The 25,956-nt window shown below is 58.0% G+C and overlaps 1 protein-coding gene across 8 annotated transcripts in view; it reads left to right on the top strand.

Annotated features, from left to right (window-relative positions):
• Positions 1–25,956, top strand: part of CASKIN2 (CASK interacting protein 2) — a 52,337-nt gene that overhangs the window by 15,991 nt on the left and 10,390 nt on the right. For 5 of the 8 annotated variants that reach the window (XM_056506144.1, XM_056506147.1, XM_056506145.1 and 2 more), the window contains exons 1-5: positions 3,381–3,630; positions 5,647–6,350; positions 23,762–23,813; positions 25,581–25,678; positions 25,777–25,922. In XM_056506144.1, the coding sequence (XP_056362119.1) occupies positions 6,257–6,350; positions 23,762–23,813; positions 25,581–25,678; positions 25,777–25,922 (390 nt within the window). In that variant the 5' untranslated portion in view covers positions 3,381–3,630; positions 5,647–6,256. Of the gene's footprint in view, positions 1–3,380; positions 3,631–4,987; positions 5,422–5,646; positions 6,351–23,761; positions 23,814–25,580; positions 25,679–25,776; positions 25,923–25,956 lie in introns of those variants that run through there. The other 3 variants (XM_056506141.1, XM_056506140.1, XM_056506142.1) reach the window with 3 other exon arrangements.

The raw sequence follows: 25,956 nt of genomic DNA, 5'->3' as shown, positions 1-25,956 counted from the left end.
GGGCAGGGTGAGAAATGCTTGGCCTGGATGTAATGTGAGGGGAGATAGATGCCACTACAGGAAAGGCTCCATGGGGACAGGACGAGGCTTCTGAGGATCAGGAATGAGACTGGCAGTTGCTGGGCTGCTTAAGGACATGAGCCAAGCCCAGCAGTGGGGCACCCATCACCCCTCAGTGCTCAGGGAGCCAGGTGATGTGTGAATCGATGTCAGGAGCTGCAGGAAGGGCTCCTGTGGGTGGCTTTAAATCTGGGCAATAACCTGCTTTCTGCTGTGGCCTGATTCAGTGCAGGAGAGGCTCTTCCTCGCCCTGCTTCATCCTCAGCCTGCACTCTCCTCCCTGCAGGACAGATCCCATGGTCCAACACAGCCTCTGCCACAGCAGTGCTGCCCTTCTTCTGCCAGACATCAGCCCTGTGCTGACCCTGAACTGGGAGTGCTGCACACCCATCCAGGGAACAAACCCTGTCTCCATGGGCATCAAACTGCCTTTGCTGCCTTGTTTGCCTGAGCCTCCTCCTGCCCAGGTGTGAGATGCAGCCCTGGGATTGCAGCAAGGCCTTGGGTCAAGCAGGGCACACTTTAAAAGCCAGCAGTGAAAGAGAAGCCTGAGCCACAGCTGAAAGGGGAGAAGTGTATTTCCATCCAGCTGGCTCAGAACATATTTAAAATGTTTTGGGTGTCTGGAATGGGGCTTTGCAGACCTCCTGCTCACTCAGTGGATGAAATGGCCATGAACTTCCAAGTTTGGTTTTCGTGGGTGAGATTTGAGAGTGGGAGTTTTGCACTCCAAAATTTGGAGCCGTGTCTGTCACAGCCTCACCTGGAGCCAGCACTGGCCATGAAGCTGCTTGGATCCACTGTGTGTATTTCTTCTGCCAGTGTGGCTGCTCCATGCTGGTCAGCAAATACATTGCTTTGAGTGTTTTACCCCATCTCAAAATAATGTCAGAGTAGAGAGGAGGGGTTTGCACAGCTGCAGGGGCTGTGAGACAAGGCAGGATGAGCTGCAGCCACGCAAGACATGAGCTAACAAAAAAAAACCTGCTTTAAAATGTTGCATTGAATTTTAAAAAACGCAACAACCTCCTTCCCAATGCTTTACAAGGAAATGATCGCTGTAGCAGGGACCTCTAGATGGCAACATCGACCTGAGGAGCTGCAAAGCTCTGAGCAGCAGAACTGAGCAGCCTGACCTGGCTGGAGCCCCCAGGCCCCTCACCAAGGTGGGAACTCAAGTCAGCACTGCCTTGGGCACCTTTCTGCAGAGGCTGAGGGCAGAGCTGGCCACACAACTGTGCCTGCACCTTGAAACCCCCTGGGCTCTTAAACATCTCGTACTGGTGCAGAGAAGGGGGGGAATTGTTAAAGGACTTTCTCTGCAGGGCAAACTCAGTCGATGCTCTCAGGGGAATAAATGTCATGGGGGTCTGTCAGCTCTGCAGGGTGGACACGGTAGAAGCCACTGGCAGCTCTTTGTGCTGGTGTCACAGCCAGCTGTCCAACCTTCAAGAGTTGCTGGAAAACTGGGATTTGTGGTGGGAAATGGGGGCTGCCTGCTCCTTCCAGCTCCACTCCCTGCAGGCAGGGCCATGGAGGGAAGGGGCTGAGCTTTGGTGCAGTGTCAGGGCTGCCAGTATATGGTAAAATGTTTGAAGGCTGCACTAGAAACTGTTGATTTCTCAAATCCCTCCAGTGGCACCCGCCATTCAAAAGGCTTGTGTGACACCAGAAATGAAGTTTGAATCACCCAGCTTTAGTCACACAAGTGCAGCTGCAGCAGCACAACTTTGGCTGGGGATGTCAGGGTGCTGTGCCTTTACTGTGATGTAACAGCATGTGCTGCAGGTCGCTGGGGTGAAAAAGTCCTTCACCTGCCTGAAATGGGACACACATTTTGTACAAAGCAGGGCCTGGGCTCCTTTTTTGCAAAGTGGGTCTCAGGGAGCTGCAAAGCTTAATTAAGATCCTTAAAAAGACCAAAGGTGCCACATAAATTCAGGGGATTATTATAAATGTCACTGCGCTTTACAAGCTCTGGAAAAACTCAGAGGAGGAATAACAAGACCTTTCACTTCACAGCCCTTTCTAGCAGGGCTACTTAGAGCTTCGTGCTTCAGCACAGCAGCCATAAAATGTTGACATTTATAATTAGATGTGCATAATAATCTCTTCGTTCTGGAGCTGAAAAGACAGGGTGTGTCTGGAGACGTCAGTCCCTCTTCCTTGCCAAGGATCCCCCTCATTGGGGTTGCTCATGAAACCATCATTTGGTGAAATGTCTCGGGGCCTGGTTTGAAGAGGTGTAGGATCTTTGCCCCAGGGAGCTGTGGGCTGGCCATTTAGTGAATAAAACCAAAGCCTCCGTGTGTTTTTAATCTGATTAGTTGATGATAATCCAGTGGTATCATGCAACAAAAACTGTCCAGCATTATTAGGCAATCTCATTTTTAAAAGAACTGTGCTCGAGGGAGCACTTGCCTCTGTTGTTTCTGCTGAAGATTGGCAGAAATGGGTAATTTTCGGTGGTTCTAGTGCTTTGTGAGAGTAAGATTAATTTGGGGCTTGGACAGCTGGGGATCGGTGGATTTTGGTCCCCTGGGCGCCATCAGTGGCATTATGCAGCGCCTATGCCAAGGGGTCTGGGAGCAGAGGGGGCAAAGGGCTGATGGGGGAGGGCTGGGGGTGAGAGTGGGGGCTGGTTCCACCGTGGAGCCCACCCTGCTGCTCCTGAACGGGTGATGGGACCTCTCTCGAGGCTGCTCCTGCAGCACTGCACCGGTTCCGGATCAAGCACATCGGCTCGGAGCTGGACTGAGGAGGATGGAGGATTCCCAAGGGAGCCGGTCCAGAACCACTGGCTCGGTCCTGGATCGAGAATGGGGAACCTCCCACCAGCTCGGTGCCGAACCCCGCCGGTCCCGGAGCATCGGGTCTGTCCTGAAACCCGCCGGTCCCGGAGCATCGGGTCGGTCTCGTACCACGCCGGTCCTGGAGCATCGGGTCCGTCCCGAACTCCGCCGGTCTTGGAGGATCGGACCAGTCCCGAACCCCGCCGGTCGCGAAGCATCGGATCAGTCCCGAACCCCGCCGGTCCTGGAGCATCGGTCGGTCTCGACCACGCCGGTCCCGCTCCCCGCCGCCGGTACCGGACGGCGCTGCGCGCTCAGCCGGAGCCCCGTGGAAGCGAGCGGATGCCCGGGAACGCGGGGCAGCCCCGCCGGGGGCGGAGCGGTGCCGGTGCGGCGGGATGGGCGGCGCGGCCCCTGCCCCGCTCGACGCCGCATCACGGTGAGTGACAGCCGCCCCGGCCCGGCCCCGCCGCACAACCCGCCGGGCTTTTCCAATCAGGCCGGGCCGGGGAGGGATTTCCTGCCGGGACGGGGCCGGCCCGAGCGGGACTTTGCCGAGTGCCGCGCCGCCTGCTCGCCGGGATCCGCGGCTCCGCTCCGGTACCGGCGCCGCTCCCGCCCCGCGCGGCTCGGGAAGTTGCGGCCGGGCCGGGCTCGGCACTGCTCGGCGCGCCGCGCTCCGGAGCGGCTCCGCACGGCTCCGCTCCGGTGCGGTGCCGTCGGTTCGCCCCGGCGCGGTTCGGTTCGCCCCTGTGCGGCGGGCTGGGAGCGCCGCCAGGTGAGTGGGGCCGGCGGAGCAGCTCGCCCCGGGAGCCGCGTTCAGCCCGGCTCGGTGGGGGCACCGATCCCCCCGGAGGAAGGAGCCGCCCCGCCCGGGGGTCTCGGGGAGGCGGAGGCGCGGCTGTTCCCCCCTCGCTGCCCGCCCGGGGGAACCGAGCTGCCCCGCCGCCCCTCGGGAGCCGGCTGGGTGCTTTCAGCTCCTTTGCATCTTTCCTCCGCCACTTACGTAACTGGTTTAGGTTTGTTTGGGGGTTTTTTCCCCTCCTCTCCCTCCTTTTTTTCCCCCGGCGCTACCGTTGGCTGCGGGAATGTTTGGGATACTTTGGTTCTCCAGGTGGATTCCTGGGCTGGAGGCTCAGCTCTGCTCGTGTGGGAGGGATGTTTTGCTGTTGCTTTTCCAGCTTTGTGCGTTTCTCGAATTTTACCTTCGCTGCTCCTCTCTGGAGAAGCTGAGGAGGTCAGGTCGGCATTCGGAGCTCTCGGTCCCTCCTGCTGCCCGCTGAGCCCCGCGTGTTCGGGGCCGTTTTCCGAGTGAGGCCGGGCAGACTTTTCAAATACAAACTCGTCTCACCGCCTCACGCTCGGCTCTTGTGAGCGCTCCGGAGGAGCAGCACAGAGTTGGGTGCAGTGCACAGGGTTAAACGAAATAGTTCTGAAGACGGTGCGACACGGGAGGTTTCGGGAGGGGATTTGTTTGCAGCGAGAGGTTAGTCTGAGTCAAGTGGCTGAAACTTTGTTGTAAGGTAGATAAGCTTGCGTAGGTGCCCCAGGACGAGGGAGGTGACAGCTGACCCCGACGGGCACCAGCTTCAGTGCCGAGGGGGGTTCATCAGCTGAATGAGCTGTGGGTGTGGGAATCACACGGCCCCTTGTCCCAGAAGCTGAGCCAGTACCTGAGGATCATTTTGTCTGCCCTGTGGTGCTGGAACACAGGGACACCAGGAGGGGTCCGTGTTTATGGGCAGCTGCAGCTCCCAGCTGAGCAATGCTGTGCCATGGGATTCTCCTGGTTTTGCCCCCAGCCCAAAGGGACCTGTCACTGTTGCCTTGTGTCCCCTGTGATTTCCATGCTCCGAACAGTGACCTCGATTGCTCGGAGGAAGCGACACCCGCTGTTACATAAACCGTGGAGGGCGAGCGCTCTGGGAAGGGAGACTCCACTGAGCCATGGCCGGGGGAACCAGAGCTGGTTCTGATCCGTCCTGGATGGGCAGAGGGGAGGTTGTGGGGTGATCTGGCCATGGCCTTGCGGCTGGCACGGTGTGTGCTCCCTGCTTTCCTGCACGCACGCTCCTCCCCAGTGTTGGAGCAGTCTGCCAGATGCGTGGCCCTGAACTAGGAGGGATTTTCTTGCCACACAGTTTGGGCAGCCCGGGTGCAGTGTGGGAGCACAGGCTGGGACATGTGAACTGCTTCTGCAAGACCCCATGCCCTTTCCAGGGTACCCTGGCTGGCCAGGATATGGCCTTGATCCTGTTCTGAGCACAGCTGTCCTGCTGAATTACACCCAGCTCCTCACTGGGGCCAGAGAGAGCTCCTGAACTGGTGAAGAAGTGTCTTGGGTCTCAGGGCATTGAACATCCCGCGAAGTTTGAATGGTGAAGGTTTATCTTTGCACAGGAGGAGAAGAGTGTGAGGCAGGCTCGAGCAGACAAGACCTACTCCTGTGGGCTGCAGAGGGCTTTGGCTAAACCTTCCCAGCTCCATCCCTTGTGTGCTGCCACCGGGAAATGAGAGGGGGAGATGTCGTGTACCCCAAGCCCCGTGTGCTGCCTTTGGGGAGAACGTGGTGTGTGTGGCCCCAGGAGGGCAGGGGAAGAGCTGTGCCCCTGAGCACCCTCAGGAGGTTTTCTCCACAGGTTCTTCCCTCTTCATTTAACATAAGGATGAGCCAAGTCCTTCCAGGACTAAATATAGTCAAAGTATTCGTTCTTCGGCACGGATACAAGAGCTGTCGCGACGGAGCCGGGAGGTAAATGGCCTTTGGGGGCTGACTCTGCTCTTCCCTTCGCAGGTCCCGGCTGCCGTGGGGGGCTTGGCCGCGCGCGGGGCTCCCCAGCGTGCCTGCAGTGCTTCACCGAGAGGAATGCCGAAACCAAGGGGCTAATGAGCACCAGAGAGGGAGGATCTATAACTTCCAGATGGCAACGAGCCCGTAATCCCTTTGGGAAGAATTAGGGACTCGTCAGCGCAGCAGAGCCTGCTGAAGGGAGTGAAGCACGACACCTCTGGCTCCAGGAGTGCTGTGAGAGGCTGAGGGCATCCCAATGCTGCCAGTGCTGGACACCCTGCCCCGAGCTGCCTGGCTTTGCCTCTCAGAGCTCAGGTGCTGCTGGGAGCCTGTCCCTGAACACTGAAGTATTTTTTGTTTTAACTGATTGCATGTTCTCCAACCAAACCCCATCTGAGTCCTGCTCCTCCCGACGCAGAAAGGGACTTCTGCGCTTAACAGAAAGACTTCTTCCTTCTGGTTTTTATGCCCTGTGGGATTGTAAAGTGTCTTTCTTCCTGGATTTCATCTCTCATCAAAGTGTGTTCTGAGGAATTAGGGGCTTTTTCCCATGGCTTTATAAACCTTTGGGATCTGAGGGTTTCTACATTGCCGCTGCTCCCACCTGCCTGCGATGGGGCGCGAGCAGGAGCTGATCCAGGCCGTGAAGAACGGGGACATACCTGGCGTGCAGAAACTGGTGGCCAAGATCAAGGCGTCCAAGAGCAGTGAGTACCTGGGCAGAGAGCTGTGGGCTCCCTGTCCCTGGCAGGGCACTCCTGCCAGTCCCGGGGTGCAAGTCTCAGTGCTCTGACCCCCGGCACAGGAGCTGTGCTGTGGCTGGAGGCGGGAGTGCAGGCACAGCCCATGCGGATGAATGGCTGGGCTGTAAGCAATCCCACAGCTGAGCTGGGGTTCCCCTTGGGCTCAGGGCCAGGGGCCCTGCAGTGTGGGCCACTGAGCAGGGATGGGTGAAGGGAAGCAGCCGTGGCAGGGGGAAGTGAACCGCTTTGGGGGGGACGCTGCTACAAAGGGTCTTTAGCGGCTGCGCTCACTCCCAGCCGTATTTATCTTGTGAAAAATTATCATCCCAGCCAGTCGACTGGAACCAATCGTCAAGCCTTGAATTTCAGTCTGGTAATGTTTAACCCTTGAGCAGGGCTGTTTTCTTGCCTGTGCTCTCAGAAAGGTCAGCAGCAAGCAGAGCTTGTGAACAGAGGGCTTGGGGGTGTCCTCAAGGGCACCGGGGTCCTGCTGCACGGCGTCTGGACGAGATGGGGAGGGTGGAAAGATCAACGAGATCGTGGCCAGTGCCATGGAGCCCTTGTATAGAGCTGAGCTCCTGATCATTTCTCCTGACAGACCAAGAGAAGGAAACTGGGAAAAGTAAATAAAAGGGCTCTCGATGCCGTGTCTGGCTGGAGGAAGGTGCACCCTGGCTGCCCGGGCTGTTGGGAGTGTGGATACCCCTGCCAAGGCTGCTCATCGTGGGGGGTCTCACGGGGGTGTGTGGGAAAGCTGAAGGGGGATAAGCTGTCTGGAGGAGGGAGAGAGGAATCTCAGGCAGGAGAAGCTTTAAGGCTTCTTAGAAGCAGCTCAGAGCGGAGAGGCTGGTGCGAAGAAACCCGAGTTAGGCTGAGGATTGTAAACGTGAGGAGGGGATCGGCTCCCCTGGGTCATCTGCTGGAAAGCTTTGACTGTGGCCAGAACTTTGGAAATCTCAAATGCTGGGCTTTCAGAAGGGCTGGGAGCCACCTCCTCCCCAGAACAAGGGCATCTGGTGCCCCTTCCCTGGGTGAAGGTACTGGGTGCCATTGCCCCTGCTGCTCAGGGACAGGGTCGCTGGGCTGAACAAGAGCAGTCTGCCCATGTGGGTGGTTGAAGGACACCCCCAAGGCAATAAATAACGTGAGTGTTCTGCTGGCTGACACAGCCCCAATCCCCTGAGCTGGTGTCCCATGGCCAGGCAGTGTGTGCAGGCTGGGGTGCCCATGTCTCTCTTCTCCCTCACCCAGAGGGGTGAAGTCACACTTGTTTTCTCCAGTACCCTCCAGTAACTCTCTCCCAGTTCAATCCCGTCTGTTTTCTCTCTGGAGTCTTGCCCTCCCTGCAGCCTTGGAGCACCCACGTGAACATGTGTGTTTAACTCCCCTGCTGCAGCTGCACCAGCAGCTCCCTCAGCATATTTTCATTTTATTCCTTTTTAAGAAGGGGCCAAAAACCCTGACCCCTCCAAGGCCACTGCTGCAAGCCCTCAGTGGACCTCCTATGCTTGACTTGCTATGGGGCTTGCCTGGTCCTGGAGGCTCATCCCCTGGAGGGCACCACTGTTCCCCATCCCTTATGGTCCCCTCTCCCTCTTCTCACCAATGCCATGTGAGCCAAGCATTTGCTGCCTTTGCTGTTCATTAAAGCGCCTTTTCCATATGACAGGCTGAGATGCTGATTTTTACTTCATTTTTTTTTATCATACATTTTTTTAAATCCCTCTAAGAGTCCTTATGCTGTCTCAGTGGATTGGGAGCTCGATCGCTGTGATCAGCCCTCTGGGGCTCTCTGTGCCTAAAAAAGTCACCGCACGTAAGCAAAATCCAAGCGCCAGTCGTGGCAGCGGGAACTTCAGGGACACGTTGTTTAATATTCTCCGTGCGCAGCCTCCTCCCCGCGCAAGCGCCGCCGCGCAAGTGGGTCACAGCACCCCTCACTCCAAGCTGGTGGGGTGGGCAGGGACAGGATTTTTGGGGGCAGGAGCCAGGAGGGAAGGGGCAGGTGAGGGCAGTTGTCCTGCCTGCGGGAAGGGGATGTCGGCCGGCGCCGTGGTCACTCCTGCAGCCAGGGAGGAGGTTCTGGTCTGGGAGAGCCAGGCTGCTCCTGCCGGGCCCGAGGTTCCCTGGCAATGGAAACATCCCGCTTTTTATTTTCCTTCTCCCTCTCCCCGCCCCTCTGCCTCGGGAGCGCTGCAGAGTTTAATTGAAATTGTTAAACGACCCATCACGGCTTTGGCCTCTCTCCCCCACGATCAATCATGTCCCTGGGCTGCTGCCCTCGCCAACAATGCACCAGTTGGCCCGGCCAGGGCCAGCACTGTGGGCTTGGGGCTCCCAGGGGAGATGAGAGGCAGAGCTCCTCTGGCCAGGGATCTCCTGCAGCTGGACAGTGCCCGGCAAAGTTTGGGTGTCCCCATCCCTGAGTGCAGGATCAAGCCACAGGGGATGGGGGGATGCCAGGGCGATGCTGGGAGAGGGGGTGTCCCTGTGATAGCCGGGGTCTGGAGGAGCTGTGGAAGGTGATGGGAGCGGGATTCACTGTTTGCCTTCCTCAAGGGAGTGGTGAAGGTTTTTGTTTAGACCTATGCGAAGTGCAAAGAAAGGGCAGCAGCTGAGCAAACTGGTGTGAAACTCTCAAGGACAGGGAGCAAAGCCCTGCTGGGGTTCAGCTGCTGCCTTGAGGAGGTTCAGTCAGCCATTTGCCCCATTTCACCAGCTATGTTGGTGCTTTCCAGACCTTAGATATTAAGGACTGTGGTGGGCTCCTGGGACATGGCTGTGTTTGGGTCATGACCTAGCAAGGTGTTAAATGCCAGTAAAGCTTGCAGAGGGGTCTTGGCTTTATCTCCATGCCTGTGTTGGAGCCTCTCACTGCTGTGTCCTGGCAGCACAAAGCATGTTAAGGTTTTCTCAAGAGCTGTGCCAGCCCTCAGATGCTGCTGCCACCATCCAGCTTGGCAGAAGGACGATGCTGCTCTGCATTCTATGAGACTGTAGCAGGCAGATGTGGGATAACTCACTTCTTCTCTCCCCCTTGAATTTTTTCCTAATCCCAAGTAGCTGTATCAGCTTAAGCCTCAAAGTATGAGGATTAATAACTCTCCTGTGATTTGTTAGCATTTGCCACTGGTGCTCTGTGTCCTTGTCCTCCTCAGAAACATCCGCCCTCCTTTCATGACCTGCTGGGATTTCTGCTTTTCCCAACAGCAGCAGGTCTGTAGTTGTTTGGGGGAGAAGTTGCTCCTTTTCCCAATTTGGGAGTTATTTTGTAATGATGTTGGATGTGCCTTTGTGCCAGGCAGCAAGCTCAGTGTGGAAGAGAACCATCCTCCTCTTCGCTGCTGCTACCAGCGAGACTTGTCCCAAACCCTCGGGTACAGCAGGTGCTATTCCTGGTCTGGCTGCAGGGCAGAGCCTTGGGCAGGATCCTTATCGTGTCAGGCTCTGTTACACCCGATGGCTTTCCCTGCTGGCAGCGTGCAGGGGTGCCTGGGCACCTTTCCTGCTCCACGCCTGCCCCGGGCAGTGCAGGCGGCTGGACCCACCTCTGCCACCGAGCACAAGTGTGGCCCTGGCCACGTCCCTTATAACCCAAGTTTAGAGGATGAGTTCCAAAGCTTCCCTGGCTGTGTCCTCCCCTCCTCTCCCCGCACGCTGTAGGTCTGACGGGCTGGACCGGCTCCACAGCCGCGCTCCGGCTTGGAAAGGCTGTGGGCACGCCTGCGGAGAGACGCTGAGAAACTCTGCCGAAACGGGCAAAACTGCCTCTTCCTCCAGCCCGAGCCAGGAGCGGGGCGAGGCACCGTGCCCGGGGAGCCGGGCTGGCCCGGCCCCGTGCCGGGACCCCAGCACCCCACAGCGTGCCCAAACCTGCTCCTGAGCCAGCCTGCGCTGGGTGGGTGGTAGGAGCGGGAGAAAAGAGGCTTCAAAGGCTCCGGAGTGCGGCAGCCACGGGGCTGGATGGCGGTGGGGCTGCAGCTCCGTGGCAAGGTGGGGTCAATCCTTTCTTCCTCCTCCTGTGGCTCCTGACCTCCCTGGAAGGGGGGGTCTCCTCTGGTAGCCGGGTGTTTGCTGGGTGGGTTTTCCCGTCCACATCCTGGCGTTCCCACCTCTATTGCTGGGAAGGAAAAGCCCCGCACAGGCAGCGGAAGGAGTGAAGGGACAGTTGGTTTTCAAAGCTGGGCTCCAGCGGGTGTTGTGTTTGGAAAGGGGCCCGGCTGCCACCGGAGCGCCCGGAGCCAGGGAAGGAGTCGCTGTGCCGAGTGCGGGAGATAAGGCACGAGCAAACAGCGTCACACGGGAGATGGAGGAGCCTGTGCTGGGCATCGGCTGGCCCAGCCCCTGGCCCTCTGCACCCCATTTCCCTGTGTTCACAGCTCCACATCTCCCTCTGTCTCGGGTCTGAATTTCTGTCCCCAGCCTTTGGACAGGGCAACCTGTGGTCCCTGCTGTCAGCCTGGGCCACTGCAGCTGACTTTTTCTTGTCTTTGTAAAAGAGTGGCGGGAAAAAACCAGGATAATTCCGGGGAAGAGGATGGAGGGACTTCTGAGCCTGTTCCAGGCCATGCTGCCATCCTTTCAAGATGGCCAGACAGCACAGGGGTATCCCAGGGAATCTGGGATCTCTTGGAAATGTGGAGGTCCCTCAGGGCCATGGATGGAGCCAGGCTGGCAGCCATCCCCAATGTCATGGGCAGGAGGCTGAGGTTTGGGACAGGAGGGGAATTTTCATCCCTTGGGCATTTCCTGGTGACTCAGCCCAGACCAGGGGGCTCAGCTGCCCCTTCCCGAGGGCTGCAGACGCTGTTTTGGCTGTCTGACCCAGAAACAAGCGACACTGCAGATGAGGACAGCTTGAAGCCAGGCAGGGAGGGCAGCCCCGAGCCCTGGGACTCCATGTACCCAGCTGCCAGCAGCACACAGGTGCAGGAACCAGGACGGTGCTCCCCAGGGCTGCAGAGAAGGGGACGTGGCAAGGACACTGCCAGCACAGGCATTCCCTCCTCTGGCTTGGCTGGTTCCAGCAGGAAGCTGGTGGACCACGACAAGGACCAGCATCACTTCTGCCACCTCTCTGTCAGGATCTCAGTGCTGCAAAGAGGTTTTTCTGGGAAGGTGGGAGGTGAATTGTTGGATCCCAGTGGCGATGGATGGTGTGTAAGATGGTTTCCTGCTGGAAATGGATGCTTCCACCAGCGTTGCTCCGGCAAGAGTTAAAAGCGGGTTGGATGCCGTGCGTGTATGTGTGCATGCACGCGCCCTGCTTTGTTTTTAAAAGCGCCTCGGCTGTCCTGGATCCCCGCCAGACCCGGGGCCCGCCGCTGGCAAAAACTCCGGCAAAGGAGTATGAAAGGGGCAAGAAACTAAATAACAATAAACCACCTTTCTTTTTTTTTTTTTTTTCTGGCTGCTCTAGCAAGCAAGAGGGTGGGGAGGAGCTGTGAGCATTCCCGCTCCCCCTAAATCCCATCCCAGCTTTCCTAAAAAATCATGCCTGGGATGGAGAGGGAGGGATCTGTTTGAACCTTGAGGCTGTAATATCACCCAAGCCTTGCCGAGGTGTCCTGGTGAGTCACAGACCTGTCTGGAGATGCCCAAACTGCTTGGAAATGGCTCTGTCGGTATGATCTCTACCCTCCCAGGGAAGGGCTGGATACTCTGGCCCATCCCTCGCTCCTGCGGGATGCTGCCCGGGGTAGGAGCTGTTTGCACCCCCAGGGAGAAGGGCCGGAGCTGGAAGCGAGCAGGCTGTGATGGTGAGATAAGGCACAGGGAGAAGCTGCGTGAGCGAGGCGGGTCTGCGGCGCCCGCAGCATCCCAGGCCTGGTGCAACACGTCCGGCCGTGCTTCCGCCAGGCGCTGCCAGCGCCGCTCCCAGCCAAGGCTGCGCAGGGAGCACGTGGGCCCGGCACTGGTGCCATGCCCAGACCCCTGCCCGTCCTCCCCAGCAGCTGGGCCTGGCTCGGCCACCCCAGGTGGGCGGCTGTGCTGGGAGGGGTGAAAACTCCTGGGGTTTCGTAATGCTGGGCATGGCTGGTTGTGTAAGGGCCTGTCTGCTTGGGAGGGGGTTGGCAAGCATGGCAAGGGCATCTGGTGCCTGTCACCGAGGTGTCCCCAGCAGCAAGGTTGGCTCAGGCGCTGACACCCACTCTGCAGGTGCCTCTTTCCCCCGTGGAACATCTATCCCAGGGGCTGCCTGCCTCACTCCCCCTTGTGAGGCATTGCCTTGTTCCTTTGCCAGGACAGGCATGGAAAAGCCTGAAGGGGGTTTCCAGCTGGAGGTGAACTGGGTGCAAATAGCAGTATGGAGACTGGGACCCCACTGATCTTCCCCTTTCGTGGGTGTGCTGTCTCCCTGGGCAGGACACTCAGCTCACAGCCTCATCCCCTCAGGGACCTGGGATGTGTCCCCACCATGGCAAGGTCACATGAGAGCCACTTGCCTCAGTGGCCTCCAAAGGGGGCCAGAGTCCTCCCTGGTGGCTAATCATTGCCTACGCAGGGGACACGGGGACACAGTGAGTGTGGCCAGCAGTGTGGGGTCCAGCACAGCCATGGCCCAGATTGCTTTGGGCTGCAACCCAAAGAGGCTGCTCTGGTTAGTCTGAAGCAGCCCTGGTTTGGTTTGTGGGGCTGACACAGATGGGAAGGGCTTCATGAGCCCTCCTGGCTTCCCTGAACCAGTACCTGCTAATCCTGCTGGCTTAAAAAGAAGGGAGACACTCCTCCTTAGAGGGAAGGAGGCTCCTGCACAGAATGACGTGCTGCCTCTGACCATGCTCTGTGTCTCCATACCTCAAGAACTACTTAAGCACTGGGAGAGTCCTCAGTTTCCTCCTCAACAGTGTTGAGGCACAGGCAACTCCCTGTCTTGGAGCATCTGTCACACTGGTTATATTTAGCAGCACATGGATATCCTTGAGCTGCTTCTCTTTTCCTTTCACCCCAAACCTGGTGTAGGTGTCCAGCTCTGAGTCCCCAAAGTCATGGCTCTACTCTGTCCCACTGCAGCCTGCTCCAAATGCCTGTGGCTTTGTGGGACTGAATTCACAGCAGGTGAGTGCTCCTGGATGAACATCTCCTCCCAGGAGCAGTGCAGTGCCTCTTCTCAGCCCCAGTGGGGCACAGCCCAGACCCTGAGACAGGGACCAGCATGTGGCTATCAGCCCCCTACCCCCATGTGTTTGCAAAAACAGTACCTTGTTTTCCAGGAAGGGGCATGAGGCTTCCAGGGCTGGTTGGCTTTCCCAGTGCTTTCCCAGAAGGGTTGCCACTGATCAGAAATCTGTTCCCTGCCAGGCCTGGGGGGTGGAGCAACCCGCCATGGCCAGGGTGGGGGCACTGGATGCCCCAGGAGGGGTAGCACAGAGCAAGAAGTGGTGCCTTTTCCTACAGAAAGGAGCAGATGGAGGCAGAGGGTCCCATTTCTCCGTGTGCTGCCCCACTTTCTCCCCACAGCCCCGGGATGCTGCGGGGCAGCAGGTGGGGGTTCCAGGGCTCGCTCCCACGTCCTGCCTGCGCCAAGTCGGGCTTGCCGGGGCCGCTCCCGACACGCACCCGCCGCGCCGGGAAGGCGTAAACAGATCGGGTTGAAACAGATCAGCTTCCAGGCAGGGGTCCAGGCAGCGGGCAGGCCTTGGCTTGTGTCCCACTGCTCCGTCGGGATGGGGTGTGGGGAGCGCCCAGGCAGCGCTGGGATGGAGGGGCTGACCTGGCAGAGGGGTCCCTGCAGGCAGTGGAGTCCCTGCGGGAAGCTGGGCACGACATTGGTTTGAGAAGGAGCCAAAGATGTTGCCTCTGCCTCTGTAACCTCTGGTGCTGAGGTGGGCCTTTTCTTTGGGGAGTGGGAGGTGTTGATGTGCTGCCTCCAAACCCATTCCTGATCCCTTTATGGGGAGCTGCTGCTCAGAGTTCAGCCTATGGACAGGGGGTCCTCAGATCCAGCTCCTTCTTTTCTGCTGGAGTTGTATTGTGATGCCTTTGACCTTGCTGTAATTCAGCCCTTCTCCCTTCCAAGGTATATGGGGGGATGGGGCTGCTCCGTGTCGCCTTTGTCCCCAGCTGGTCCCCAGGCAGCTGCTGCCCGACCCTGGTGTCCGGGCTGGGCAATGGGAGGAACCTGCTGCACTCCCTGCCGGCCCTGGAGCAGCTGGGACAAGGGGAGGGGGTCAGGAATGCAGTGCCCAGAATAACTCAGCAGTCACCAAGGGCCCCAAAGGGATGGGAAGGTGGGTGTGGGGTCCTGGGGCAGGTTCCTGCTTCCAGGACAGGGTGATGCCTCTCCCCAGGACACAGACTGTCACCAGCTGCTAAGTGATTGTTGCTTCCCTGTGGGGACATGCAGGGTGGTACAGGACATCCTGGTCATGTAGCTGTCATATCCATCTCCTGTCCACTGCATATGAAACCCTGTTGTAGACCAGGATCCCAGGAAAATCCTTCACTGCCACAGCTGCATGAAAATATCCCAATCCAGCTGAGGCAGTGGGCAAGATTTTGGCAATGGCTTCTCCCACTTTGGCATTGTCCAGTCAGAAACCCAGGTAGGCAGTCTGATTCGTCTGGAAAAGACCACTCACTCTGGGCATGGATAAACCTTTCCCCATCTTGGGAGGGAAAGGAGAGAGTGGCAGTGGGACCACCTCTCTCAGGCTGCTTGTCCCAGGCTGGAGAGAGCTTGGGCTGTGCCTGCTGGGGATGGAACCATCCCTCTTCCATTGCCACTTGCCAGCAGCATGGAGCAGCCAGTCAGTTCTCATGTGTTTTGGTAGGTGACCTTTGCACAGAGAATGAAAACAGTGAGGTGTCCTGTGCCCCCTTACCATCACTGGAGAAGGGATTTGGAGAGGGATCCCTCCTGTCCATCAGGGCTTTGGAGCTGAGCAGTCACTGCTGGGTGAGATCTTTACACTCTTTCCCAATGCAGATGTCACAAATGGCTGCAGCACCATGGAATCTGCAGGAGCAGTCACCCATCCAGCATCCCTTGAGACTGGCAGGAACCAGAGGCCACGTTTTGACTCTGTCCTGGAGGAAAGGAGACGTTTTGCTGAAGCTGCTGAAATCCAGGCTGCAGCTCAGAGGGAGCCAGACAGTGCAAGCATCGCTTGCTGGAAGGAAGCTTTAAGAAGCTGAGCCTTTCAATTTGGCAAGGAGAATACAATCAGCAGCCCCCCAGAAGTGGAAATCCTTGGTTTTTAGGAAAACCCAGTCCCCAGGCAGCAGCTGCCATGTCTCTGCACAGCCCAGGCTGTGACTGTCCAGGGGACCCCGCCGGCACATCCCCGAGCGGGGCTGGCGGCAGCACCCGCTCGAGGGTCAGAGTTGAGGAAAGGCATCTGCAAGGTATTTTTAACTGTGACTCCCAACTCTGGCCGCCAGCAGCCAGCTGAGGTTAGTCCAGGCTGCTGACAGCTGATTGCCCACGGGCTGCTAGCGAGGGGGGGAGTTTGGAGTCAAATTCAGTTCCCAGCCGTGTGGCGGCCTCGGGAAGGAGTGGCAGCACTTGAACCATCGACCTTCTGGGTGACCTCGAGCGAACAGCTTCACCTCCCGCTGCCTCCCCTCCCATCCTGCGTGTGCCTTGCCCAGATTAGCGCAGCCAGGGTGGGGACAGCCACTCCGTCCGCCCTGGCAGCGCCTGCTCCAGGTGCACGGCAGCTTCCCTGGGGCCAAAGGAGGAGGATGTCACAGGATTTCCAGCCTCCGCATCGCTGTGTGCTTTGAGTACTGGCTCCACCGGCTGGAGCAGCTCCTGGGTGCCAAGTTGCCATGTGCAGGCACGGGGCTGGCACTGATGGCAACATGGTGCCATAGGGCTGTGGCAGCCCAGTCCTCCAGCCCCAGCCTTGCCCTGCTTCCCCCGGGAGCTGCATGGTTGCTGCAGCCTTCAAGCTACAATGTAGGGGCTGGATCCTCGTTTCACTCCCTTGAGCCCACAGGGTTTTTCTGGCCAATGCTCTAATTTTTATCTGGGGCTCATTGTTAGAACCATAAAATAAATAGGTACGTGCTGCTCTGGAGCGTCAAACCCCTCCAGGTGTAGGTGGGTTGCTGGGTTGCTGCGTCCCTGCCCGCCCTCCCTAATTAACTGTTGCTCAGCTAATCCAGACTTACTGACCTGCCCTAATCTTCCCATGCAAGGCCAGCTCTTAACTGCTGGCTCCTGTCACTCACCTCTCATGTCCCCTGTGAGCCTCTCTCATGTTCACAGCCCTGGTACCCTGGGAAGCAGCATCACCCCCCCATGCAGGGCTGCCAAGGTTGCATTCCTGACCAGCAGCTGCCTCTGTGCCCACACTCACACTGCTCCTCTCACCGTCCCCCAACATCCTGCTTCCCCTCTTTCTTCCTCCTATTGACCTGCTGCCGGTTGGATTATTTCTCCCCAGATGCTGCAATCCGCATTTTTCCCAGGTTAAATCTGCCTAGGTTTGTTCTCCTAATCCCTCTAAGTCCTTTTCGTGTTATTTCTGCCCTTGTCAATCTGTAGCACATCCACCACAGATTATTTTAATGCACCATTTGCTCGGTGTGGCATTAATGACAGCACTGAGAGTGTCTGCAGGTGCAGCCCCTTTGCCAGGGTCTCTGGGATAGCCCTTCTTGGCTTCCATGGAACGGTTGGACATGAGCTAAGGTGCATTGTTCATGCTGGAGCCAATGCTCTGCTGTGTCCCACAGCCCAGGGGTGGCCCTTGTCCCCACGGGGTGCCCGCTGCAGGTTCAGGCAGTGCTCACACTTGGCTGCTGGCCCCCACCGCTATCGGCCCATCTCTTCCCGCTCGGGAGGTGTCCTGTCCTTTCGGAAGGATGGGGGAAATGGAAAAGGCTCCACCTCTTCCCTGGGCAAATACAGCTCCTCTGAGTTCATATCCTGGAGAGTGGAATAGCCAGGTCCCAGCAGGGACGGTGACTTCACCTCCCGGTAACGCGTTTCCCTGGCCAGCTGGGAAAGGAGCCCTTGTATATCTCCGAAGGAGCTGCCTGCCTTCCCCCACCCAAAGCCTTTCCCAGCTGTTTCCATCCTGGATGGGGCTGGGGGATGCAGTTTTGGCTCTGTGGGGAAGGGGTGTTACCACTTTTCCTGGCCAGGGGAGCTGGGCTGGGCTGGGCTGGGCTGGGCTGCATCACTTTGGGGTAGGCAGCCACTGCAAACCCACAAATTATTGTCGAGAAGGGGAGCAAGCACCATTCATCTCACCCCAGCTGAAATACTTCTGGAGGCCTGAAACTCAGAGCAGTAGCATGTGTTTGGCTTTTGCAAGGGGTGAATCCAGCCCCAGAGGATTCCTGTGATGCTCTTTTTCCTGCTTGGCTTTTGTCCCCTCTGTCCCCTGTGGCCATCAAACCTTGGGGTCGAGAGCTGAGAGCTGCACCTTCTTCCCAGCTGTGTGGATGGAGACAAGGTTTCCGATTCTGCTTTTCCTTTCATTGTTCTGGGAGCCTTCACTTTGAACAAACTGCCTGTTTTTTCCTGCTTTGCTTGTGAGGGGAAGCAGCAGGGGGGAATTGGGGGTTTGGATGGGGGTCCTGGAGTGGCTGGGCTGGGGGTAAGTGATCAATGTCTGTGCTGTATGAGGATGGTGCCCAATGTCTCACCTTTTGCCAGCCTCTTAAAAAAACCTTAAAATTTTGATTTCCCCGGGGAAAAATATTCCCAGCCTTTACCAAAGAAGGAAAAAGGCTCCCAGTTGACTCCATTGTCCTGTTGCCCTATCCTTCTTTGCCTTTGGTGGGCCTCCAGCCTAGCCCAGGGTGGAAGGCAGATCAAGAGTACTCAAACTTCTCTGCCTTTGCCATCACCTGCCTTCACCATCATCCACCATTATATCTGAACATGTTGCAGGACAGTATTGCTTAAAGAAGGAGATGAGAAAGGAGGCCAAGCTGCCAGAAGAGACTCAGACATGCCATCAGCAGAGACGAGTTGGTGACAGGAACAGCTTGGGCTCTGTGTGGCTGTGAGCCTTAAGATTTGGGGCTCCAGCCAGGGGTAAATGGTGACTTGTGTTGAGTTTAGAAATAAGCATTAGGTGCAGCGATACTCACAGCACAGGGGTGCTGTATCCAGCCTCAGGATGCTGTGAGGAGCTGCCCAAAGCTCAGCTCCTGGAAGATTATTGCTCCTGCTGGGGTTATTCCAGGCTGCTGAAACTGGGAGCAGGGCTTGATGTGACAGCCATCCTGCAGCTTGTGCAGTGTCAGAGCAGGCAGGGCCCTGGTCTGGTCCAGGATTTTGTAGGTTTCCCAAGGGATGAAAATGCCAATTACTCTTGAGAAGTTGCCAGATATTGGTGTAGGGACAGTGAGGGGCTCCCAGCTGCTCTCGTGTCACTGCCATTTGCCTCTGCTGATGGGAATCCACATCCTTGATTGCAGCCTCCCCATCCCTGCCAGTTAACCCAGTGGTTGCCCCAATCACCAACCTCACAGTGCCTGGCTTGGCGAGGGGCCTGTTTGTCAGCGTTGGTGGGGAGCCCATCCTCAGTGATGCTGCAGAGCCTCAAACCCAGCACAGGCTCTTTGTGGGCAGGAAGGCACCCCTGGCATTTGGACACCTGTGGCATTTGGACAGCCATGGCATTTGGGAACAGGGATGGGTGCTCAGCCAGGTATCCCAGGCAGCAGCACCTTGGCAGCCAAATTCACCAACCATCACCATGGGGGAATTAGGGGAACCCCTGTTTTGGGAGCTGGGCACAGCACTGGGCTCAGAGTTTGGGGTGCAGTGGTGGCTGCAGTAGAGAGCTGGGGTCAGGAGCCCTTGGCTCTCACCCAGCCTCTGTTCTGAGCTGGCTGGGCAGCTTTGGTTGAGTTTCTTAACATCTCTGTGGCTGAACTCCTTCCCTATCAAGGTGGGTGAATCTTGTGAACCTATTGGGAAACTGCTGCAGAGGCAGCCGGTCTGCCGGGAGCTGCGCCGGGAGGAGCCGGGTGTGGATGGCCACAGCGGACGTGCCTGTGGACAGAGAGGCGACAGGGAAGGGTGATTCCTGCAGAAGAGGGATGGACATCACCTCCTTGGGTCTTGATTTTGGCCAAGACAGTGAGTCTGTCCTGAGCCCTGGCATGAGCTCACCAATATGCCAAGGCAGGGCCACCCCAAGCCATCACAGGGCAGGTTGGGTGAAGCTGCCACCTCCTGCCACCTCCAGCTCCAGAGGGTGCCACCACCATCAGAGACGGCTGGTGCTCTGTAGAATAGCAGCTGATTAGCTCCTCCAGCTAGTTTATTGGCTTAGTGGTGACGGTCCCCAGGTGGATTTCGTTTTCCCAAGAGGGTACGTGCATGTATTTGGTGTGTTCAGTGCACACTGAACTGGATGTTCAGGGATGCTCATGGTACAGGGGATACTCAGGGTTGATGTTGTGGCTGCAGCGCAGAGATATTCATGACACTGGGATGCTGCACAGGGAGGGTCATGGCACAGGGGTACTTGCAGCCAGCCGCGTGGGGATGTCATTTCCCAGGACAAAGGGATGGGATGAGAGGCTGTGACACAGGACCAGCAGAAAGCAGTGTTTTTCCAAGGAGGTGGATTTCCAGTTATGGATCTGTGTGTCATCCTTCACAGCAACAAAGCCTTGCAGTGGTGGAGCTTTGCTGTGGCTGCCCTGGATGGACAAAACCGGCGGGGCAGTCACAGAAAAAAAAAAAAAAAAAAGCTTTCTGGAGCCCGATTCCCGTGTGAGAGCCAGGGCAGGAGTCTCCAAAGGGCAGGACCACGGGATATTTGGGCATTTCCTTCCGCAGCCAAACCCAGGCGAGCACGTGTCGCCGCTTCCCGAGGAGCGCTCGGAGGGATGGCGTGGGTCTGCAGGAGCTGGCGGTGCAGCCCAGGGCTGTCCCCGCGGGCAGGAGCGCTCCCTCGGAGGGCAGGGGCTGACTCAGGGTGCCCGCTGTGCTGGCACAGGGGCGCTGGGCCGGGCGAGGGCACGCCTGGCTCCACGCAGCCGGCACAGCCGGCGCCAGGCGAGTGCCTCGGGGGGGTAAATACGGTTCGTGCCGGGCCGGCTGCCAGCGCGGCGGGTGAGGTGCCCGAGCCGGCCGGCCGCTCCCCGCGTACCCCCCGCACCCCACGGGGAGCCCAGCCCAGCCTGGCAGTGGACCCGCGGGGAAACTGAGGCACGGGCAGAGGGGCTGCTCGGGAATGCGCCGAGCGGGGCTGTGGAGATCCGAGGGCCGCAGCCGGGCCGTGCCAGGGATGAGGGTCCCGGCCCCTCTGGCGCTGGGCGGCCGCGCTGCCTTCGCCACGGCCGGCGGCCGGCCCGACATTTGTAAGCAATTTGCCGGAGCGTTCCGGAGGTGCTTCCCGCTGCCGCTTGGCAGCCAGACGCCGCACAGAAGCTCGCTGGCTCCCTCGAGGCCGCGCTCAGGCCCGGCCCTGCGCTCGGAGCCTCGTCCTGTGCCGGCGGCGCCGCGCAGCGCGGGCCGGGCCGGGCCGGGCCGGGCAGGCCCCTCGGTGGAGTTAACCCTTGGGATGCGCTCACCTGGGGTTTCCCTGGAAATAAATAAATAACCCCTTCAGGGTGTTTTGTATTTCAGCGCTGGGTCCGTGTTCTGGGTTCATTTTTTCGGATGTGAGTGTGCTCCTGGTGGGGAATGCAGCTCGTGGGTGAGGCCTGAGAGTGCCCCCACCCCAGTGCAAACCCAACGGGGTGATGATGTGGCTGGGAAGGGTCTGGCTGCACTATCCCAGTGCTGTGTCTGCATTAACCCTGCCCAGCTCTGCAGCCCCCTGGCCAAAGCTGAACAGGCCAGCCTGGGAGGGCTGTGGGTTTGGGAACAGCTTGGCCCAGCCTCTGCTGAGCTCCAGAGCATCTGTGTGGAAAAGGATGGGTAGCCTGGGCACCAACGGGGAGAGAAGGGGCTGAAGAAATGCAGCGAAAACCTGGGGAATTGGTCAAAAGGAGCACATGGGTGGAATGAGGAAGAGGGATGCAGGGAAATGTCCATCAGCTGCCTTCCTGTCACCAGTCCCTGGAGTTTGAGGCTGTGCAGCAGGATGGCACTGGTGGAGGGGTCCCAGCTGCCTGGCTGTGCTCTGCTTCCCCCCATCCCTCTCCTTTCCCATGCCTTTATGCTGGGTATCCAAACACTTTTCCACCCACACTTCGCCTTCCAGCCTTGCTGAAAACCGTCCAGCTCTCCAAGCAGTGATTGACCCAGCTGCAAACCAGGGATGAACTACTTCCTTTCTTGCCCAAGGTGGATCCAAGAATTTAGGAAGACCCCCCAAAGGGAATGCTGCTTCTGGCTCTGCTATTTGTGACCTGCTTCTTTCTCAGCCACCTGCACCATGTCCGTGTGGTCCTGCCCTGTGTCCTGACCTGGCTGGGCTGTTGGAGCAGGGAATGAATCTGAGGAATGTTGCTCAGGGAGATGTGGATGCTGACAGCTGTCTGGAAGCAGGCAGGGACACTCACCATGTCCTGGGACATCCCAGCCCTTCTTACTGGACCCCACTGGCCAGCTCAGTCCCCTCAAAAATGGGATTGGGGATGGGATTTTGGGGTGAACTCTCCTTCAAATTGTGAGCATTGTTCAACTCCAGGACCAGCCCCCAGGGGTTGTGGAATTTTTCTGCCTCCTTTGGAGGTGCTGGCACTCACCTGGCCATCTCCATCCAGCCCCTCTCTTTTCCCAGCATTGCACTCCTAGTGGTCATCACTGAGGGTCTGCCCCTTCTGCCCTGAGTAAGGACCTTTCTTCCTCCTCCCCTTTCCAACCCTTTCCCAGTGGCATTTTTCAGCTGCAGATGATGGGAGCAATCCCAGTGGTTACAGTTCTCCAGGACTCAGATCAGAAGTGGCCAATTTACAAGTGAAATGTTATTTTTTCCTGGCTGCTGAGCTAAAGGAAAGCGACTTGTCCTTGATGAAGACCCTGGGCTCTTGGGGCTGGGAGGGGAAAGTGGGAGCTCTGCTGAGTGATGGCTTTGGGAGCCAGTTCCTTTGGGAAGGGCTGTTGGATTGGTGGCTGAGGCTCAAAGACAAACAGTCCCTGGAAGAGGTAATTAGGGTGATCCTGTCCTGATCCCCTCAGCTGTGGTGAGGAGTCATGAGTCCTTCACCAGCAGCCACTCCAAGCCCATTTTGTGTTAATTAGGCTGTTTACAAAACAGTGTAAATTGCAGTAATGAACAGCCTGGTCCTTGGTTTCCTTTAATTATCCATTTGCATGATGAATGAGCCAGCCCCTCTTCAGCTCTTCTTTTCCAGCAGAGAGGTCACACAGCCCAGTATGGCTTTATATGGGATCTGCCATGCAAGGTGGGCAGAGATCTTGGGAGAGAGGGAGAAGAGAAGGGAATTGAGGAGGAGGAGAGGAAGGAAAAGGAGAGGGATCTTCAGCCCTGGAGATCTACCTGGCTGTGAGGAAGGGGGCTCCTTCCCCAGTACCCCACCACAGTAGAGTGGGGTTTGAGCAGCTGTTTCACCCCAGGCTCAGAGCATGGCACTCAGACTTTGATTTTCTGTAGGAAAAAGCACAGAAACCGTTCACAGCATTTAATCCTGCCTGGCTTGGTGATGTGGCTGCCTGGAAAGGCAGAGGAGGAGCAGTGGCATTTCTTGGCCCCCCCACATACCTTCCCCTTTCTGTCCCTTTTGACTTGGCCGATGAATTCCAGAGATGTTAATCCGCTCTCAACCCCTCAGTGTAGAATAAAATGTCCTCTCTGTGTGGGAGGAAAGAATCCATTCGAATTAATTGTGGGAAGGAGCAAGGGGCTGGGGGTGCACTGGGGGTGCATATGCTGAGGGTGGGCTGAGCATCCTCTGCTGCCCAGTGGTCCCCAAAGGGGAGGGAGGGATGGGCAGGGGGATAGGGATATCCAAGGTGGCACAATCCTTGGGTCCCTGAAGAGGAGGGAGGGCTGGGCAGGGGGATGGGGATATCCAAGGTAGCACAATCCTTGCATTCACAGCTAAAAGCTTCAGCCTCTGCCCTGGCCATAAAAATGCCAACCATGTGGTCTGTGGGCCAGGCCTCAGTGGCAGTGGTGGGCACAGGGGCAAAATGGCCCCACTCAGCAGTTTTGGGGTGTCAGTGCCTATAAAGGGGAGGGAAGCACTCGCTGTTCTGCCAAGCTGGGGTGGCAGGAGCTGCAGGGTCCGACCCATCCCGGGGGCACACATGGATGAGGGGCAGGAGAGATGAAGGGAGGAAAGTGCTAAGCTGGAGCTGGGTCAGCCCACCGAGGGTTTGTGGAGGTGAATTGAAGGCAGAGGAGAGCAGAGGAGAGACCCCCGGGATGGGCCAGGCGCTGTTCTGCGCGCTGGGAGGTGGGTGTGGGGTTCATCTGGGGTTCATCTGGGTGCCTGCAGGCTCTGCCTCCTGCCCTGATCTTCACCTCTTGTCTCTGCAGAGCTCCTGGGATCTGCCAAGCGCCTGAACGTGAACTACCAGGATGCAGATGGGTGAGTGCTGCTCTGGAGGGTGCTGGGTGCTGCTGCCAGCCTGGGGAGGGCTCCTCTCCCCTGTATCCAGTCAGTCCTGCAGCTCAGGGTATGGTACAGCTTTCCAGGGGAGCTGGAGAGCACATCAACATCCCAGAGCCAGGACAAGCCCTGCACAGGCAGAGCCACTGCCTGCCTGGATCTAAGCTGAGGGCTTTGCTCAGTCCCTGAAAATCCTTCATAAATCATAAATCAAGTGCCCCTCTGTAGGGTTGGGGTTGAACTGGGATGGCAGTGTGTCCAGCCAGTGCCCCGTGTCCCCCTGGTTGAAGCCCAGAGGAGCACCCGGGCAGCCTCAGCGCCTGCACGTGCTCGTGCCTCTGTTTAATATCCAAAAGCAAAATCCCATTGTTTTAGGGGGAGTTAGAGAAGGAAAATATGAGGTTGCCAAGTGACCACAGCATATTTGTGTAGTTCATCACTTCCAAAATCCAAGTACTTAATAAGCTGGGTACTGAGAGTTAAAGAAACCACAAAGGCCCATAAAATAAATAAGCACATTATTCTTATTGAATTAACTCTGACCTGTCAGTCATTAGCATTGTTTTTATGTGCTGTTGTTGTACCTAATTTCTCCATGTTTTCTTTTGGAGGACTCTGTAGGAAGAGGTGTCCATGATGAGTCCTAACAGGCCAGCGGGGGGTTGGGAACGTGCAGGATGGCTCTGTCTTAAAATAATACTGTACAGATGGAGCTTAATAGAAAAAGAATTTAATAATAGAAGCAATGATCTGATTCTGATAGGGCACAGGCTTTGTGCTTGGGCAGCTCCAGGAGGGCTGATGGTGGGAACTGGGCTGCCTGAGGGTCACGGGCAGGGTTTTGCTGGAGCACAGGAAGAGGATGATGGGGAAGTGAGACACAAGCACGGGGATGGCAGTGTATGTCCTGGGAGAGCCGTGGTGCTGGCGGTGTCCTTGAAATCACCTTGTTCAGGGCTTGGAGAGGATGGGTTGGGTGAGTGGGGTTTGGACACTGCAGAGCCCATGAGAGCTCCAGGCTGGTGCTGGCAGGAGCCCCCCCATGTCCCTTGGAGTGGCTCACGGGCTAATCCCCAGTGGCACAGGGACCCCTCCTTGGCCTTGGCCTTTCACGTGATGGCTCAGGGGAGTGCCAGGCAGACAGGCCCCTTTCACAGCCCCAGCACACTGGGCTCTTTCATTACCAGCGGCCTCCCACGCTCTGCCATGGGCTCCTGGCAGCCCTGCTGGCATGGGGAGGGGGCAGCTGGAAGAGGGGGCAGGAGTGGTCACGGGGCTGATGTGTTTGCCAGATGCTGTGAGCAGCATTGGGGCTGCCTGGCTGCTCCATGGAGAGGGGAGATGCATCTCTCTCCATCCTGGTTGTTTCCCCCAACACAGGGCATGGAGTGAGGGACTCGTCTCCCTGGGGTTTCCCAAGGTACACAGTGTGCCTGCATCCATCACTGAGCTCTGGGATACAGACAACTTGGAGGGATTTATCAGTGTTTTGCTGTGGGGAACCTGAGGCACTGGGAGTGGGGAATCAGGGAGGACATAGCCGTGAACAGCCAGTGACAATCCCAGCCCTCATCCCATGTCCCCATGGTGGGGGGGCTGTGGGGACAGCACAGCGGGGCTGAGCCTTTCCTTGGGGGCTGTGGGGACAGCACAGCGGGGCTGAGGGCCGGGCTGAGCCCTCCCTTGGGGCTGTGGGGACAGCACAGCGGGGCTGAGGGCCGGGCTGAGCCCTCCCTTGTGCCACAGGTTCTCAGCACTGCACCACGCAGCCCTGGGTGGCAGCCTGGACCTCATCTCGCTGCTGCTGGAGGCACAGGCCACTGTCGACATCAAGGACAGCAATGGTAAGGGGTGACCCGCAGGCACGGCCCCCGAGGCTGCCAGCTCAGCCCCCGAGGCTGCCGGGGGCCGTGTCCGGCCCTGCTGACCCCGCTGCCCACAGGGATGCGGCCCCTGCACTACGCGGCCTGGCAGGGCCGCCTGGAGCCCGTGCGGGTGCTGCTGCGCGCCGCCGCCTCCGTCAACATGGCCTCGCTGGACGGGCAGATCCCGCTGCACCTCTCAGCGCAGTACGGCCACTACGAGGTGGTAAGTGAGAGCCCAGAGCCGCCCTGGGGCTCTC

This window comes from Oenanthe melanoleuca, chromosome 18 (genome assembly GCF_029582105.1).
Source record: "Oenanthe melanoleuca isolate GR-GAL-2019-014 chromosome 18, OMel1.0, whole genome shotgun sequence".
NCBI lineage: Eukaryota > Metazoa > Chordata > Aves > Passeriformes > Muscicapidae > Oenanthe > Oenanthe melanoleuca.
Note: the sequence above shows the minus strand (reverse complement) of the source record. Positions and strands in the feature narration are given on the sequence as shown.